The 19,058-nt window shown below is 41.5% G+C and overlaps 1 protein-coding gene across 3 annotated transcripts in view; it reads left to right on the top strand.

The window, feature by feature from the left end:
• The first annotated feature begins 1,148 nt into the window (after positions 1–1,148).
• Positions 1,149–19,058, top strand: part of LOC126408885 (enhancer of polycomb homolog 1-like) — a 33,891-nt gene continuing 15,981 nt past the window's right edge. The window contains exons 1-3 of one of the 3 annotated variants that reach the window (XM_050074651.1): positions 1,149–1,454; positions 5,961–6,050; positions 18,247–18,406. In XM_050074651.1, the coding sequence (XP_049930608.1) occupies positions 18,307–18,406 (100 nt within the window). In that variant the 5' untranslated portion in view covers positions 1,149–1,454; positions 5,961–6,050; positions 18,247–18,306. Of the gene's footprint in view, positions 1,455–5,960; positions 6,051–7,371; positions 7,866–18,246; positions 18,407–19,058 lie in introns of those variants that run through there. The other 2 variants (XM_050074652.1, XM_050074650.1) reach the window with 2 other exon arrangements.

The following is a 19,058-nucleotide window of genomic DNA, read 5'->3' on the forward strand; positions in this document are numbered from 1 at the left end:
TGGATTTCTTATTTTACTCACTGTTGTGTTCAGTGTCTGTCGCCAGCATCAAGTTTTACACTTCTTACTAAAAGGTGTGCATTAATGTGCATGAACCTGATGACAAACTAGTTATTGATTCATTCTTTGAAGAGTTACAATTTCAGTTGTCCATGTCTTTACACTAAACTTTTTTTAATCTCTAGTAATGTTTACAAAACTAATGATGCTTTAAAGAGAATATGGCCTCTTTTTAAGTAGAGTAGTTTGCCCCAAAAGCAGGAACACATGGGGAAGCGTTTCATGTGTAGTAGTGTTCAGCCACCTTTTTTTTTTTTAATAACAAATTTGGAGAAAACATGATCATGACGTAGATTGAAATTGTTGTGGGGTTATATTGTAGCCCCAATGACTCAACATGAACATGATATGGAGCTTCAAGGAGTAATGTATGGCAGTGGTTTTATCTCTGCTCAGTGAGGTGACCAATGAAAAACATGAAAATGTGCTTTGAATTATTCCCAGGTTTGTTGGGAAAAAAATTGCCATGCACATTTTGAGTCTTACCTTGAGAATTAGAAACAGGTTTATGTCTTAGTAGTTTCTTACATACAAGGAATTTGGTATTTTGTTACACAAGGTCACAAAAAACAGTAAGAGGAAATAAAAAACAAGTACTACAAAGTTAAGAATCATAAATAAAAGAAATGTAAAATTACATGTCAAATATATGTGTTTTTTTGTCTTTATGAAAAGGTTGGAATGTCATAATATTGACCAATGAATGTTGACATGGTCACAGGAAGTTGGAAATAATAGTGCAAAGAAGTACACTGAATGCGATATGTAATTTAATGTAAAGACACTACATAGTTAAATAAGTTAAAGAAAAGCAGAACCAAGTCTAAACTGAAGCCTGGGCTACAATATATCGCTAAATAGATGTAAAGTATACCTTTAATGGACAGAAATCAAAACCAGCTAAAGAGCTAAAGCCCAGACTTCATCGTGACACCGTCAGCCAATCACGTTGCGTCCCATCCCCTGTGGAACGTGACGCCACAAGTCCAGGGCTTTCCACAGGTGATTGGTGGCTTCGTCTGACCAATCACGGGCCGTGTTTTACAGCAAAGTTGTTAACCCCCAACAGTAGCACTTTGGTGTCCACCTCTCTAGTTTCAGCCTGCTTTGCATCGACAGGAAAACACAGACTTTTCATCGACCGATAAACGCTGTTTGACAAGGTGAATATAAAGCGGACATTGGCTCACACACCAGGAAACCGGCTCACCGTTTGCTTGGTTTATTTCATTATAAAAACCAACTAGAAGAACTAGCGGTGGCTAACGTTAATGTTAACGTTAGTTCTTGCTAGCTGCGTCGTGTTGCCTGGCGTTTTTTTTTTAACTTCTGACTTGCAGAAATGTTGCCCATCTGTCTTTGAAATCCCCGACGTGTGCCGAACGGTCGACTTGGTGAGTATTTTCTTGTAATGTATTTTTTGTAACTTGAATCGATTGTCGGCAGAAAGGCCCATCCGTGAATAGTGTTTTCTGGCATCAGATGATTTCATACACGCAATCAAATTCCTGGCTGGTCAGCTGGATGCAATTCAGCACTAAAACCTCAAGTTCCTCATCACTTTGTCATCTCCCGAAGCCATGAGGTTGTGATATCGATCATTTGGGGCGAATAATGTGTTTTTAATGTATAAAACATAAATCTAGTTCATTAGTTGTTACATTATTGGCAAAACTAGAATGTCGGAAACCTGATCCGGCTGACAGGGAGGTAATAAATCAGCAGAAGGCGGAGGTGAGGAGTCGATGAGGGCTTTGGAGGTAATTTTGACATGATTTCACATTTGGGTTTTTCATCATCTTGGTTGGAAATGTAACATTGTTGGCTCAGAGGCTTAGGGTGTGTGGCTGAACAGTGCCAGGCAGTTCCTGTGGTCTGTCAGGGAACTGCTTGGCCCTGGCCTGCATGGGTCTGGATCCCTCATATCCCCTGCATTATCCACTGTATTATCCCCACCTCAACCCCCCACCTATCCTACATGGACTCAAAAAGGTGGCAAGACTTGAGAAACCTCCATTTTAAGATGGGATTTGGATGACCTGCACCCATCCAGGGATAGAGCCTCATGGTGACTAGCAGTGGGTGTTAGTTTATAATTATCGATATAAGCCTGCTTAGAATACCACATGGGTAGAGTTCACTGCATCAGGTCAACCAGGTAAGCATTTTCTGCCTAAACCAGAAAAGTATAATAAAAAGGGGTTCCTGTGATTGTGTAAACTATCTGGGCATTGAGGGACAAACCCCACCCACATGGGACATTTGTAGGTTAGTCTTGCGCAAAGCATGTTCGATATGAAAGCCCTGTTTGCGAGGTGAGATGTTAATATCAGTATGTTTACATCTTTTGCAAAGCTGTAAGAAGCTTCAATGTCAAGGTCACAAATATTAATGTGGAACACTAAAATATTTCAACCTTGCTCTTGTCATTTTTTTGCATAATCATAGGATACTGAGGCCCTTCCTTCAAACTCAAATGCCTGCCTTGTTTTGATCATGAATAGCCAGGCTGGTAATTATCTTCAAGTGAAAGAATATCTCAAGGCATTCATCTACAAAACACAGCTTAATATCAGTGTAACTAAAGGAGAATACTAACCTCAGATGGGATTTTCGTTTCAAAATGAAGACATAAATATTCATCACAACATTGCTGGCACTGTATTGATGACACAAGCGGGATGAGGATAAGACATTTTTGAGGAATCAATGAATACAGACAAAAATATCGCTACAAGTCAGTAGTGTCCTAAATGAAAACAGCAAGTTATCTATGTATCCAACTGATCAATATTCAAATTCTTCTCCTGCAGTTTTATTTGCCTCAGTAATGATCTCAGTGCTGCTTTGCATAACAGAACTTCTTCCCTGATTATAAATGTAGAGGAATTTGGTTGATTCTCTCAGGGTTGGAAATTAGCACCGGCCACCAGCCAAATGCTGGTAAAATATGCAAGTGGCTGCTAGATTTGTTTTACTCACCTGCCAAAAAACAATGGTAATCTGTTGAGTAGCTGGTAGATTTTGGAATCTAACACCCACAGCTGGACAGAACATTTAATTTCCAATCCTGGTGCTTACTATACAACAGGACAGGTACCTTCAGGGACAGGTTACAGTTGGTACAGAGACTTCTAGTGGCATTCAGGTGCAGCGTTGGGTTTTGTCACTCTGAGTGACCCCTTTAACATTACATGTTTTTGATCCAGTGGAAACACACGAGGACATGAGAGTCCACAGCCACACCAGTGAGTCTGTGAGGCTGCCACAGCAGCTATTTTAGCCAAATGCTAAACTCAGCCTGCCAACGTGTTTACAATGTCAACGCTAACATGCTGAAGTGTAGCACATATGTTAGTTCATTGTGTTAGCATGCTAACATTCACTAATTAGCATTAAACAGAAGTACAGCTGGGGCTGATGGGAATGTCATTAGTTTAGCAAGTATTGTAAGTAATCAAGCAACATATCGGACAATTTAGACCTGCACATGGCGTTAAATGAAAAGCTAGAGGTGCAGTATACAAGATTCAGAGTCTGAACTGGGATTGCCTTCACACAGCTCTCACCTTGGCTGAGTTGAAGCATGCTAAAGGTGCTCACAGACTCTGGCGTACTATAAGCAGAGCGGACTCCGCGAGGAATGTCCGAGTCATTCGGGCTTCCATAGTCGAGCTCACTCCCGCGTTGTAGTTTCCTGTAAAAATGTCAGTGAAAAATCCCCGCGATGTGAAAAATACATGCCGAGCAGTCTTTGGTGTGACACTGGTGCGCGGAGCGGAGTCCGTGCGGTCGTAAAATCTGAGCTTTGCGCTCACAGGGCTTGCGGACGTCCGCTTTTAGTCCGGGCGGACCTCCGTAGAGTCTGCTCCGTGTACATTCCGCCCGAGTATGTTTGGGCCTTAACAGTGCTAACAACTGCAACAGTGCTGGCAGAAAACAGTGTTATCCTGTAGGGGGAACCAGAGGGTGGGTATTAAGCTTCTGTGACGCCCACTGTGGGTTGGGGCCATGGACTGTGTATTAAGATGGATGATGCAACTCCATTTGCTCCCACTGTACAAAAATGAAGCCAAAATATCCCTGATACGGCCGCTGAGATCTTTCATCGGTGACATCATTTGGAGCCAGAGTCTACACAGTAGCGATTTTGGCATTTTCAAGTTCCTGTCCATAGACCCCTCCAACCTATCGTGAGCACCGCCATGGAACACAAGCACACTGATTAGCACACGCAGCTGTCAATCATGATGCCAACCCCCTTATTACAGCATCAAATGACTAATAAAACCAAACTTAAAAGAAAAAGGAACACTCCAAAATACATTAGATAAAAACTAAAATGACAGAAGCCGAAACATGTACTTTGTTTGTTTTGTTTGGCTCATGTCATGTCAACTAACTTTAATGGAGCGTCGTTTATGACCTGTACTGCAGCCGGCCACCAGGGGGTGATGGAGATGTTTTGGCTTCTCTTTTGGGACACTTTCATGTTGTCCATCTCTATTCTAAAGTCTATGGTCGGTGTTATCAGCGGTAACTGCTAGGGATGTCCCGATCCGGTATCGGCTCCGATCACGTTATTTTTTTACAAAATCAGAATCGGTAATAAAAGATCTGAGGAATCAAAACAACAAAAATGGCCAGGTTTTTCATCTATGTTGTTCATTGTTGCCTCGCTTTCCAATGTATAAAGATATAGGCCTATTTTGTTTGTTAAAGACAAGAAGAAGAGATTGAATTTGTTTACATTTTGTGCTGCTGAACCACCGATAAGATTTTTGGATACTATTTAAATAAAAAACAAACCTTATGGGACAGCTTGGATGCATTCTTTTTCTTTTTTCTTTCTTAATGCTTTGCAAAGTATCAAATCGGACTCGGTACCAGACTCGGTTTCAAAATAAAGGACTCTATTGGATCGGATGCAAAAAAAAAAAAATGTGATCGGGACATCCCTAGTAACTGCTGTATGAGCGCAGTGCAGAGCAGCGGCTATTAGCTAGCCAATGGGACGAGAAGGAAAGGACTCAAATCCAGTAACATGCAAGCAAGACGGGACCGGTTACCAAAACAATGTACAGAGAAAGGGGATTTTAAAACACACAGAGGGGGCGTGGCTTAATTCTCTAAAGAGTGGTTTGCTTCTGTATTAATGGTCTGAATGTCATAATCCGCACCTTTAAGGCATCACCAAAGTTACAACAACTCATCCTGCCGATTTGTATGGTTATCCATTCAATATCTCTAAAGATAGATATTCAAAACCAAAAATGTGTGCTGCATTGGCCTGGGGTTAAAATGTGGACTTAACCACAATGACCCAGTTTAATACAGCTGGGAACCTTTGCTCTATCTAATCTTCCTAATTTACTGTCTGCCTGTAGTATCTATTTCAGTGTTGCTCACAATTTGTTTCTTAATTGGAACCAGACTGTGTGTGCCTTCTCCCCTCATGTTTTGGGACATTGCAGAGAAAAGGCCTTTTGCAACTGTTAACAGTGGTACTTGCGTGATACAAAGACAAAGGAGAAATGGTAAGTGACCGTGAAGTCACTTGCTAGTGGTTGCAAACACAATAAATATTCTTTATAAGAATTCACCATGCACCAAAGATCCATTTAGTGATGCCCTAAAGCACATCCAGGTGTGGTCATTGGAGGGTTAAACCAGGCAGCACTGCTGACAATTATAATCAGGTGGTGCACCAATGTTTTAACTTTGCTCCGCCCAGACGACCCTTTCCTAAATCTCTTTTTAATTAGCAAGTGAAAAATCTAAGTTGAGTGTCTTGTGAGTTTCCACAATATCTTTCTTTTTACGCCTTTGTGTTTCCTTAAACTGCCCCAGAGTGCAGTTTTGGCTAAATGCTCTTGTTGCTTTTGTCAACTGACCCTCAGGTCCTCATGATGCAGTCAGTGGATTTAATGATGAGAAGAGGACTTCAGCTTTTCTGGGTGGACCCTGGCTAAACGTAATGTCATCAACAGGTAAGGTGTTTTTACGATTTGTAAAATATTTTTCTGACCTTGATAAACATAATTAAATAACACTCTAGATGTCTTTGGCTGTCGTTGCGTAGCATACCAAGCACATCAGTTCTCAGTTACCCCAGTCCATGAGGTCTGCTGAAGTCACCCAGACTGAATCGTACACAGACTCATGAGTTGCGTAATGTTTTGGATATAGATATTCAGCAAATGGTGTGTGCAGTCAGTGTGTCTTTGTACTGCATTCAAAGAGACATGTTACTGTCCTGAGAGTCAGATACTTTGCCTGTCACGCCAGAAGAGGGCGTCATTGTTCATGTGGTGAACATGTTGCCATGAAGCGTTTCACCTGGAATAAACATCTATATAAAATGGGCTGCTGTAGGATCACCAGTGATAGTTAAGGGTCAGTGGACCTGAGTTGTTCTTTCAGGTCAGTTCACAGGAACCATGTTATATTCTGTTGTATGTAAGGCATTGGTTTGCAGTGGATGATGTGGAATTTGTAATTCTAAGCACTGAGAAGGATTTTGTTCCTCCAGTTTTGCACCAACGCATTAAACCATAAAAGCAATATGTAAAGTAGGATTTCATTAAAACTGGGAAAAGCTGAAGGAAAATAATTACAATGTGGAAATTTTGAGTTAATTTGGGCTTTTGTTAATACTAGAATTTTAGGGTAGTTATTCTGTATTTATAATAAACCCGGCAACACCCATTTTAATATAATTTTAATCAATCAATACATGATTTAAAAGGAGGAAAAATTATTCATCAGAATAAACTGTGACAGATGAGCTTTGATTTCTGATAATTTGAGAGGTCTGATCAAAACAAACGTGGATATAATGGTATTGGTATTTAACATTCAAGTATTGACTGCACAATCAATAAGTATAAATTAGCAACACCAGATTTTGAACTAATGCCTTTAATCAGTGCTGCAAAATTTTACCCCCCCAAAAAATGTCATTAATTTAAACACTCTTTTTATGTTATACACACGCGAAATAATTTTCTTTATTTATATATTATTTATATACATATATATTATTATTATTATTTTTTTTTTTTCGGCTAATTGTTGTTTTTATCCATTAATTGAATCTTAAGTTATTTATTATTCTTTATGTATTTATTCTATATTATATTTAGGTGTTTCATTAATATATAATACATTCCTCTATTTTATTTATTTTTTAATTTTTTTTTCGCAGTACATATTTCGGCCATGCCTAATGTTAATTTCAATAATTTATGTGTATGTGTGGAGAGGAGTTAGTTTGCAAGAAAATGCCCCCTTCCCCCCACCCCCGCAACGCGCAAGCGCTCGGGATCGTGTGGGAATGGTCGGTCCGCGAACTGGGGGTTGGACCGCTCCGAGCGAAACAGAGCAAAAGAGTTTTAAATGTCCGCCATGTTGTCCATGGCGCACTGAACCAACGATAGGGAGCGGAGCGTCGGAAAAAAACAGTCCGAGAGCGAGCGACCAAGATCCGGGCCTTCCCCCGGCTCCGTTGGCGACGCCCTAAATACAAGCTACAACCATTCGAACGTTAGAATAGAGATAACCGCACAGAAACATCCATGAAAGCTCCACTCGGTACCGTTTTGAATATTAGGAGATCCGATAGATTTATATTGCATCTCGAATTGTGAAAAATGAGTAAATTGTCGTTTCGGGCACGGGCGCTGGACGCTTCCAAGCCACTACCCGTCTTCCGTTGTGAGGATTTACCCGATCTACACGAATATGCATCCATTAACCGGGCCGTGCCACAGATGCCTACGGGGATGGAGAAAGAAGAGGAATCGGTATGCTTTTAACCGTCCGAAATGTGAAAATATATGCTTTGTTTTATTTTTTATTTTTATATGATCAGAGGCGTCCCTCCTTTTTTTCCTGCGCAAGCTTTCACAAAATGGCCGCCAATTTTCTCAGGAGAAACACGACGGAATTCTGTTGCAAATGGCCCATTTGTGGTACTGGGACGACTGTTTGGGCAGCGCAGAGGTGCATTGTGTCATTATGGGGTAAAATAACCCAGTTTGGCCGGCTTATTTGTGCGTGAGGTGATTTTCTGAGTACAAAGGAGTCATGTGACTTCAGCAATTCCGACATTTTGTCTCGTCTGTCAGGACGGGGCCTTGTGTTGGCGTAATTGCAAAGGACCAGGGCAAGGGGGAGCTCTAGTGATTTCAGATTATATGTGGCATCTTTGCTACTACCAGACAGAAATGTCAACACTGCTGCCATGCATTGAGGAAAACCTCCGTTCTGGTTGTATTGAACAGGATGTAGTCTGTGTTTTTATGTGTCTTTGCTTACATCATTGTGTGTGTTGACATAATTGAGATATTTTCTTGTGCAGTGTCACAGTTGGTTGGCTATTAGCATTTTGTCAATATGATGCACCCCTTCATGTTTACCTGTATGGAGGCTTTGGGTTATGATCCTTCTCTATATGTATATACTGCAGCTTTTGTCATTAAGTTATTGCCACACCTAGAACCACTGTTTAAACAGTAAATGCACTGGGTTAATCATACTGTTTGTGCTGCGGTTGGTGAGATATATTGTTTAATCTGTCAGCATTACACCACTAACCTGGAGAGGTTTCCTTTAACATATTAACCTATGTTGACTTTACAGAGCAAGCTGTCACTGTAATAACTGTCTCTCTGGTTTTGCAGTGTTGACATTAAATTTTCCAGATAAGAGCACTAAATCACATCCACAAACCAAATTCTCCAGTGCGCGCACACTGCTGTTCAAAAGTTTGGAGGTTATATTGATGTTTTTCAGTTTTACTACCAGAGATAAAACAGTGTAATTCAGACACACATTGTGTTATTTACATTGGACATAAATTTAGCCCTGAAAGAAGGAAAATTAAATGATTCAAACTTTCATTTTACCCATTTAGCCCACACTGTTGCACCGCAGGGGAGAATGCTGTTGCCCATTTTGCCCCCTAAATACCCTTCAATTTTAGATTTGTGTTCCACTCCAGAAAAGTTACCCTTCATCACTATTGAACCACAACAGTGCAACTGGGCGCTAAAGATTAAGGGAAGCTGTTTGTTTTTGGGCACGCTACAGTCGTGCAGGTAGTGCTTGGAATGATTGAGTATAAGCTGTGATTTGTCAGTCCACACTTTAGAACAGCAGTCTAAATTTTAAAACCAACACACTGAAAACCTCTACAAGCTATCTTGGCAGATAATTCACCATCCTTTTGTGGAACCCTTATCATATTATGACAATTTAGTTGGCAAGAGAAATGCTGATATTTCTAGGTGAGTATCTGGGGCATCAGCCTCTGAGGAAGGTAAATAAACAAAGTCTGCTTCCCGCTCTTGATTATTCTGGGTGATGTGTGATTATCTTTAGGATGTAGGGGTTTGTTTGTATACCAGAAGCACCCCGTGGGAAATTTGTTCTTTCACTCTTGACATGTAATTTATGAGACATCTGTCCTTATTCTGGCTCCTTGAAGCAAGATAACTGCTTCTCCTGGAGTATTGTTTTCTAGCTGACCCAGCAGTATCTTGAGTGATGTTTAAATATAAAGGCATTTGAATGGGGAATATCACTACAGACATCCCTCGTGGATACTGGTTTTATTCACTGGAAGTATGTTGCAGCCAGTCTGCCTCTCTGCTCCTGTGGTAGCTCAGTGTCAGGGGTTCAGTGTGTCAGATGGCACAGCAGGCTGGCAGACCAGCGGCACGTGGCGCTCAGGAGGAGATCAGGGCAGGAGGAGGAGGGGGGCTGCTGTCACTTCAAAGTCTGTGTTCTGCTCAGCTGGAGTGCTCAGTTATGTAACAGTCATATTATCATAAGAGGTAGGCCAAGGCCTGCTACATCCCAACTGGAGTTGTCTGTTCTGAGTTTCTACGTCAGATGCAAGTATGCTTTGAATCGTGCATGGTTGATGGTGTCGCTCATGGCATTTATTATGCATCCCTGATTCTTCACTCATTCATCTACACAAGGATAGTGCCTGGCTTCTCTGGAGATTCTTGACCCACTGATCTTGCAACAGCGTCAACCACACTGACAATCCACTCAGTGTTGTGTGGTCTGTAGACTGTGTGGTGTCCCTGTACTCCCTGACCCTGCCATTTAAGAGCTGGTGAACTCGGAGCCACTTGAAGATTTAGACCCTTCTGTATGCGAGATTTAACACTGCTTGTTTGTACCGTTTAGCAAGTACAAGACTCCATGCTTGCTTTCCCTGTTGCTGCTGGACCTGCCTTTCAGGAATCATCGTTCAGTCCAGCATGCGGTTTTGTAATTCACAGGCGGTGTGTGTATGCGGTGCTTGACTGAAGAGCCGTCATCGCCGAAACTCCCTCAGCACGTGCGGCTTGTTTGTTTTGGGCCAGACACTTTGTCTTGTGTTTACGTTTGGGTGAAAGTGAGGTCAGTGTCTGCGGCCCTGGTGGGAACCCACAGGCATCTGTTGTGTTTGCCTCTTTGCCAGACACAGTTCTTGTACTCACGCACGCGCGCACACACAGAGACACTAACAGGCACGCATTCTGGCAGGCCACCAGTTTCTCAGTGCGTAGCCTTGCTGGGTGGGAATGTGGGGCATGTCACCTGTCCAAAGTCTCTGCAGCCTACATGCTGTGAAGCTGAAAGTTGCTTTTGTCAGCGGTTTTCCCCCTTTTTCTTTCGCTGTTGACAGTTTTGTATTGATGTGTATGTGGGCAGCGTGGGAAGTTAACACCAGCCTCCAGGCAGGTTCTTGAATCTAACCCCACAGCTAGTTTTCCAGCGAGGCAAGTCTCGGCTCAAACAACTTCTGAGAGTAACTGGTGGTTTTAGGATTTTTCCAGGCATTGGCCCACGGATACAAGACATTTCACGTTCCATGTCTGTGAGTCATTGGTTTCACTTCATTATTATGCAATAGTGGACCTACGCTCATTTTATTTCTATCTTATTTGAACAGCCATGTTAATTTGCGTAATGGAAAGTTTCTCAATTCATGGTCAGTAACTTTACAAACTGCCAGGCAGAGCTAGAATCCAGCAGCAGCAGCCAAAAGCACAGTCTGATGGCAGCCGTTGATTTCCCACCCCACTTACACTGGGTGTTAAAAATCATCCTCTCCCACGCGGTGCATAAAAACTGCTTTGTACTGTAGCTATGCGTCCCTCGACAGCCCTGCCCGACCAGCCCCTGCGGCTGTCCATCATGTTAAGTGGCATTTACAGTGTCTGGGACAGTAGCTGTCAGAGGCGAGACTGGGGAAGGTGGAGGAGGCTCTGGCTGCCTCAGCAGACTTGACAGTGATCGATGTGGTCATTTTAGAAGGCTATTTCTGGACTCTGTGTGTATGTGTGAGAAAGCGAGAGCAGGAGGGATAAGTTTGTGTGTGAGGGCACCAGCCAATGCTCTGTATTCTGACTGTTCACCTCAATCTAAGTCTATTTATTCTCAAGCAAATAGCAGTGGCCGGGTAAGTAAACAAACACATTGCTTGATTATGTTTGGCAGCCTGTGTGTTTTTGCTGGAGGCCGTTTGATTTTATGAGTTTTTCCCTCATTGTGGAGAGGCCCGAGGACATTGATGCGGAGGTTTAGGCGTTCGCCAAGGGGAATGTTTCAGTGGGAATCGGATAGGAACATGAAGGTTACACAAGTGTGCATGCACAGAGGGGGTCACAGTAAATGCTACATAGGTTGAATGTGTACAAGTTTTGAGATGCCTTAGGGAGGCACTGATAATAAAACTGAAAGGTTTGTCCACAGCAGCTTCTCCAGCTACTCCCTCAGAACAGATCGCCAGAGCACATAGCGCTACGAATGTAAAATACAGTCACTTGCCTCGGGTATAACAGACTGTGTGGAATATTATTAGCCCCAAAGGTCCAAATAGTGTTGATGAACACGATTCTCTGAGACACAATAAAATAGATTTGATACAGTCGACTGAAAGTGTTTCAGATGATTGCAGACAACATGATGATATACTGAAGGTCGCACAGTATAAAGTTTACTTTTTAGCCTCTTTGGCATCCTCTGTTTTCTTGATGATGGTGATATGATGAGTAACCAGTTAAGTAAAATGGTAACAAAATAAGTAATAATCAATTATAGTTTTTATATAGTGGAGAAGTAATTATCGTTTGATATTTTTGTCGAAATCAACCAGTAAAAACTGAGTTAAACCCTTTTTTAAACATAAGAAAGCAAAATATTGTGTCCATGTATATCAACGCTGTTTTATTTAAGTTTGTAAGATCTATTTTGTTGCCAACTGAAATTGCTCAAAATGAGTGTTTTGTCCATATTTTTCAGTCTTTGCTTGTAGATAGAAAAGGGTTTGTTTTTTTTTCTAGTTAGAGTACAGCGCTTTGTATGAAATAATACATGACTATAGACCAAATAGAATAGTCTGAACTGAATTCAGCAGATTTCTGCTTTGTGTTAGCAAGGTCTCAGTTAAAGTGTTAAGGACCCTCTGGATAAAACCATTGTAGCACTGACTACATGTATGTGCACTAATACTCCACTACTATTCAGAATATGAATACACAATATTCTGAATTTGATGCAGATCACGTAAACAGCATATTCTGTTTGGATATTTTTAATTGGGCCTTATTTCAAATGTAGCATTTCCTGATTAAGATGTGGGCTATGCTGTTATTTGGGTTTTAGGAGCATTCTTTGCACATGTAAACGGTGCGTTCGGAATATGTGTCTCACTCGTCGTTTTTACTGCATTTTGCAGCACACGGCCTCTTGCCTATTTATTGTCTGCATTGTCATGGATGCATTGTACACAAACCAACTCGCCAACAGTTTGCAAGGGCAGGGTAGAGATGCACACCCAAAAGAAAAGCATTTCCACATTTCCACATCCACAACACCTACTTTTAAACATCATGAAAGACTTTGATATCAGCAGGGGTTTTTTATTCCCCTGAATATGCGCAGATATTGCAACATGGACTGTTTGAAGAAGGATGTTGAAGGTCCAGCAGTCCACCAAGTCTGCCAACAGTGGAAAACATCCTATTTTGATGCATGGAAGTAAAATGACACAAACCGCACCGGCCGTTCCTCTTTTTCATATGTTTATGTGATAAATGACATGGTAGGGCATGTCAACCGAAATACTTAGTGCATGTAAATATAGTGATTAAAAAGCTTCCCTGTTTTGTGAGGTCACAAGGCACAAATCATCTGTGCTCTGCAGTGATCAAGTTCGGTTTTGCTTGATGTCTTACTGAGAAGCTGCACACTGACCTGATGTAACCCAGTGAAAACTGTTTGCCGTCGTTATGTTCCCGTACTTCCTTCTGGCTGTGATGTGGTGCCAAGGGAAGCTTATATTAAAACAAAATCCATCTAACATTAAGCACTAAGCTGAAGAAATGTCCTATAAAACCAGCTTACATAAATGTTATAGTAGAAAAGTCCATATTGATGTCATGAAGCTGCTCAGTCAACCACAAAACAACTGTTTATTGTTCAGATGCGATTAAATGATGATGTAATGACTCATCTCAGGATACTTTATTACTATAGTGCTGTTCTGTTGAAAAAAAACCCCCATAATTTTTCCTCTCACCTGCAGTGCTATTTATCAGTCTAGTTTTGGTGTGAGTTGCTCAGTGTGTTGAAAGTATCTGCTGTAAAGATGTCTGCCTTCTCAGTATATTGGAACTAGATGTCACTCAACTTGCAGTGCTGAAAGCACCAAAATATACATATTAAAAACTCAATAGTAATGTCTCTTTCCAGAAATGATGACCCACTTACTCAAGATACTCCACAGACCTTGCTGTGAGCACTTCCATGTAGGAACTATTTTGTTTCTACTGAAATACACCCACCAACCATATCACCACACAGAAGGAAATGTGCATCTACGGCTCGCCCATGTAGCACCACTTAGCTAGCTAAGGTCATAGCTCAGGCAAGCAGAAAGCTATCAATGTTTACATTTCGTGCTGTCATGAGCACTAGCCTCTCGTCCACAATGAGTAGATGCAGTAACTACATTTCAAATGTAGGGATTTTATCTCTATATGATTTGTCAACGGAGGTTCCTCAGAATGTTCTATGTCACTGGTCTCCCACCGTTCATTTTGAACACTTTTGATATATTTGTGTGTTTTGCGTATTTATGTGTGTATATATACACCTCATTCAGTTATTCAGAGCACCACACACTCTGAGCAGCGTACTCTGCACACTGTCTAAGCAGCAGAGCTCCAGGCAAAGTAAAACTAAAACTGTGCATTGATTCATATAAAATTGAAGGTTCTTTTTCTTACAACAGTGGTGCTGTCACTTGCCACTCGTTATTCCAAACTGCTTTAAAAAAACTGTCTGCATTCCCATCGAAAACCACACACCCAGCCTGCAGTCCAGCACTGGGTCTTAAAGTTTGTGTTCACTTACCTCTGCAGCAGTGCTCCTCTGATCTGATCGACTTTGATCAATCTGACCACAAAGTAATTAACTGGTCAACTCAACACTCTGCAATTCAGTCTCAGCAAATCCAGAGGACATAGAATGATGGCAAAAAACTTTGCTGAGAGCAGCTTACTGCTGCTAGCAGTCAGTATAGAGGTAACAGCTGAAAAGCTGGATAGTTGCACACTGAGTCGGACCATGCAGGTATGTTGATGCTTGAATATAAGATGAGTTATGGACATAGCTGTAGTAGTAGCTTGTGGTATAGCCAGAATAAATGGTTACATGTGAAAAAGAAGCAGTGACTATGATGAAGTGTTGGTTGCATAATTGAGTTTACGGAGGTACAGCCTCGGGAACTAGCAAACCTCATGATGTTTGGAGTCCAGTTCAAACTGGTGTCTAAGAGTGTAAACTGCACATGTTGAATCTGAATGAAGCTCTTCGATACTTGTGAATATAGTCTGTCCTCCTTTATACATGCTTTACATGGCAGTGACTATTCCCAGCAAGCAATAGTCGTGATTTAAATGTATTGGCTATATTTAGCTCTGATTTAGTCTAGCTACATGTAACCCAAATCTAGCCGATTTAATTTTGAAATTGATTAAATGTAATTTTCGCCATTGCAGATGGCGTGCGGTATGATATTCAATCACGTATGGAGAGTCAACCGTAATTAAAATATGTTTATCTCCATTTTTTGGACATGGTCTCTACATAGCCATATAATTGATGACGTCTACACTTTGGCTATGGTTAGAGGTCTACCAAATTTTCACTGACAGCCCAAATTCAGCCGTGATTTAGCCTAGACGTCAGGTTTTCATGTAGACGGCTATTAGACGTTTTTTAAACCAAAAAATGCTTGCTGGGTTCCATGGTTGGCTTATAGTGGTTGTTTTTGCAGTAGGCAAAGTCTGTTGCTTTCCATGAAAAAAATACCAATTCACACAGTGTCACACTCATTTGTTTTACCTCACACATATACTTTCTCTGTGACTCATTCACTCACTCCGTCTACCTTCCTAGGGCACAGATACCCCCCCCCCTTCCCTACTACCCTTGTGTCTCTGACAGCCGCAGGGAAAACAATAAATACACACCTTCTCCCCAGAGAGCTGCTGTACGAGGCCGGCAGCACGCTGCCTTGTTGACAGACTGCCTGCCAGTGGCTCAGCGCCCAGCTCTGGGCCAAAGGCTCTACTACTACGACTGACTGGGACTGTTCAGACGAGCAGCCCGCCAGCAAACCAGTTAGTCAGCTATCCAGCCTGTCTGCCTTCCTTCCGGCACATTACCCCTCAACGGGCTTGGCAGCGGCAGGCTCTCGTCACACTTGTGGCGGGTAGATAAGGCCAACTGACAAAAACAGTGTCAGGTTTTTCCTCTCTTCATGCTCTGAAGATGATAATGATTAGATGGCAGGCTCAGATTTGTCTCAGTCCAGTTTCTGTACCTAGGCTGTATCATGCAAGGCTCAACTGGTAAACTCTTATTACCATGAAAATGACACCTGGATTCACATATATAAATGAAGAGTTTTGCAAATGCAAACAGATTTAAACACAAACGTAAAAGATTCAACATTCAAAATGATGTGGCAGTGTGGATTTAGCATGAAGTGTTTTTCTGTTGACCTGACACTGCTGTTTGTTCTTTACAAGGTGTTTTTTGTAAGATTGTCATGGTCTGGATGACAAGGGTTGCCCAGTGTGTAATTGGTTAACTGTCAGTTTCCTTCCACAACTCAGTTTGCAGGTGATTACGTTTGACCTGTATCTCTGTGAGTCAGCATCTTAACCCCCACCCCAGCATGACGACATTTACAAGGCTCAATATTGTGGTTTAGTTGGCCTGTGTTTTGTTGCAATGGCTTTACTTAAAGTTCCCATGAAACCGCTAGTAGGCCGCCGGTTGATTGCACAGCTAGGAAGCTAGAAAGGGATTTTCTGCAGATATTAAGATTACGTACTGTTGCATTTGAAACGATACTACTCAGTATGAGTACCTAACAGTCCCTGTTTTTGGTGCTTCACTCTTTCTGTAGGCTTATAAAAATTTAGTCTTTGAACAAGCTGCAGTCAATAAACAATTCTGTACCTCTGCTCTTTTCTAATCCCACTTAGAGGGGGTGTGTGTGTGTGTGTGTGTGTGTGTGTGTGTGTGTGTGTACACATATGTCTGCTCATCTCTCACTTTCTGTTCAGACACAACTGACAAATATGTGGAATAAGTGCTTGGTTTTAGAAACCTAGTCACAAACAGCAGTGATACTAGGCTGTTTCTAGAAAACAACAAAGAAAACAGACCAAGTAGACTGAAACTTTAGGTGCTGCAGCGACTAATTCAGGCTTGTTGAGATGCTGATGAAGCTCTGTGGCCGGCCTCTGGGCTTCAAGGCTTTTCGTGGCACTTCCGCCACCTTTTGTGCACCCAGTTATTCGGTGGAGCTCAGTTGTCTCTGCATCAAGGCGCCCCAAAGCTGGGAAGCTGGTCATGGAGCTAGCAGATACTGATTGGCGTTTCATTGGTTGATTGGTGTTTGTGCTCCCCACTAAATTTCAGATCGAAAGTAGCTATTTGCTCAAAATGGAGAGAAAAGCTACATGGACAGTCTGCCCTCTGTTGTTTTGGACTTCTTGCCACCATCATCTGATGATATTACAAATGAATAGAACAGAAATGAAATGGAGAAGTCTTTTTTTAGTGTGTGTGTGGTTTTTGTTTGGAGTAAGACCACATGTTCGAGCAGAGATCTGAAGCCAGCGGTGCTGCTGGTGAAGGAGAAATTCAGGCAAATTGGAGACAGCATTTCATTAGATGCAAAATTAGTATACAGCGAGGTGTGTTGGATGAGTCATTTTGGATTAGATTAGGAATAAATCAGAAAAAAACTCCTGCAATAGTTGGACTTATGTAGAATGTAGGGCTGCCACGATTAGTCGACTAATCGATGACTAATCGACTATTAAAATAATCGGTGACTATTTTAGTAGTCGACTAATCGATTTGAGTCATTTTTCATAGAAAAGTACTGTAAAAGTACCCCAAAATACTCTTAGTGCAGCTTCTTACGTTCAGATATTGGCAGCTTTACACACTCTCCCGTGACGGTGAACTAAAACCCTTTGGCGTGAGTATGAAACAAGACATTAGATGACATAATTTTGGGGTTTGGGTGAGACAGACCGTCATTTTTCAACATTTTAACACATTTTTCGATGAAATGATTAGTCGACTAATCGAAGAAATAATCCACAGATAAGTCGACAATGAAAATAATCGTTAGTGGCAGCCCTAGTAGAATGTATGGATCAGCTGTTTCATTCATGCTTAAAAATCACAAGCTCATTCACAGTTGTGATATTTAGCTGACTCGTGACATCCAATCATAGCTGCAGGTCTACAGCATACCCTGATCAACACTGGATTTTTGAGGCTGAAATTGATATTTTGAAAGTCAAGGAGTTTGAATGATATATCGAGCAATAGTGATTTTTTTTATTAAACCCAAAAAATGTCTGTAAATGCCTAACATTACCTTCATGTCAATTCCACATTACATTTTTACAATAGTTTCAAGGTCTTTAAAGCTATGTGACACCATCTTTTTTTAATCCAGTATGCTAGTTACTTAAATAATTTTGTTTTTATGGTATTCAACTTCACAGTTTGTATATTATCTGTAGTACGTACACGTCAGTCCTCAGTAGTCCAGGTGTCTCACCTCCATCTGTGTCTCTGCAGGAACACCATCTCCAGCGGGCCATCTCTGCGCAGCAGGTATATGGCGAGAAGCGGGACAACATGGTCATCCCGGTCCCCGAGGCAGAGAGCAACATCACCTACTACGAATCCCTCTACCCTGGGGACTATAAGATGCCAAAGCAGCTAATTCACATACAGCGTAAGTGGGCCTCTCTAATGGCAAATTTGTGATGCTGAAAGCAGAGAAAATGAGTTTGATGTGGCAGATTAGGGACCTCAGTTGTTTCATTAGGTTGTAACAGTGTTTCCTTCAATTATTTTGAATGCTTTAAATGACACTTGGGGACTGTTGATCAAAATTATAAGTGGCAATGAGTGGAATAATTCCACATGAGTGTAGTTTTTTATTTGTTAACATGGCTGTAGATCACTCTAGATCATTTCATTAGATTAACTTTTGGACCATAAAGCAGAGTATAAAGAGCACTTATGACTGAAAGGAAAAGGTGGCATTAGGGTAAAATAGTTCATCAAGATGTTTTCTGGGCTGGCTTCATGAACTTTGCCAAGTTGGCTGCGTTAAGGCTTTCATAAAGGCGAGTCTATTCAGTTACTCATGAGCCCACAGGTAGTTGCTTCAGACAGCTATTCATCCGTTTAATGGCATCAGGCATGTGTTTTATGAGCTTTTACTGAGTTGTCATGTTTGTCAAAGTAAATGAGTTTGTGAGATTGCCCAGTTCAGTAATGATATCAAAGAAAATGCGTTTGCTAGATTGCTCAGTTCAGTAACCATGTCGGTGTCACAAGTGGTTGCCATGATTGTTTCTCAAAGGAAAGCAATTTGCTGT

This window comes from Epinephelus moara, chromosome 21, assembly GCF_006386435.1.
Source record: "Epinephelus moara isolate mb chromosome 21, YSFRI_EMoa_1.0, whole genome shotgun sequence".
Classification (NCBI taxonomy): domain Eukaryota; kingdom Metazoa; phylum Chordata; class Actinopteri; order Perciformes; family Serranidae; genus Epinephelus; species Epinephelus moara.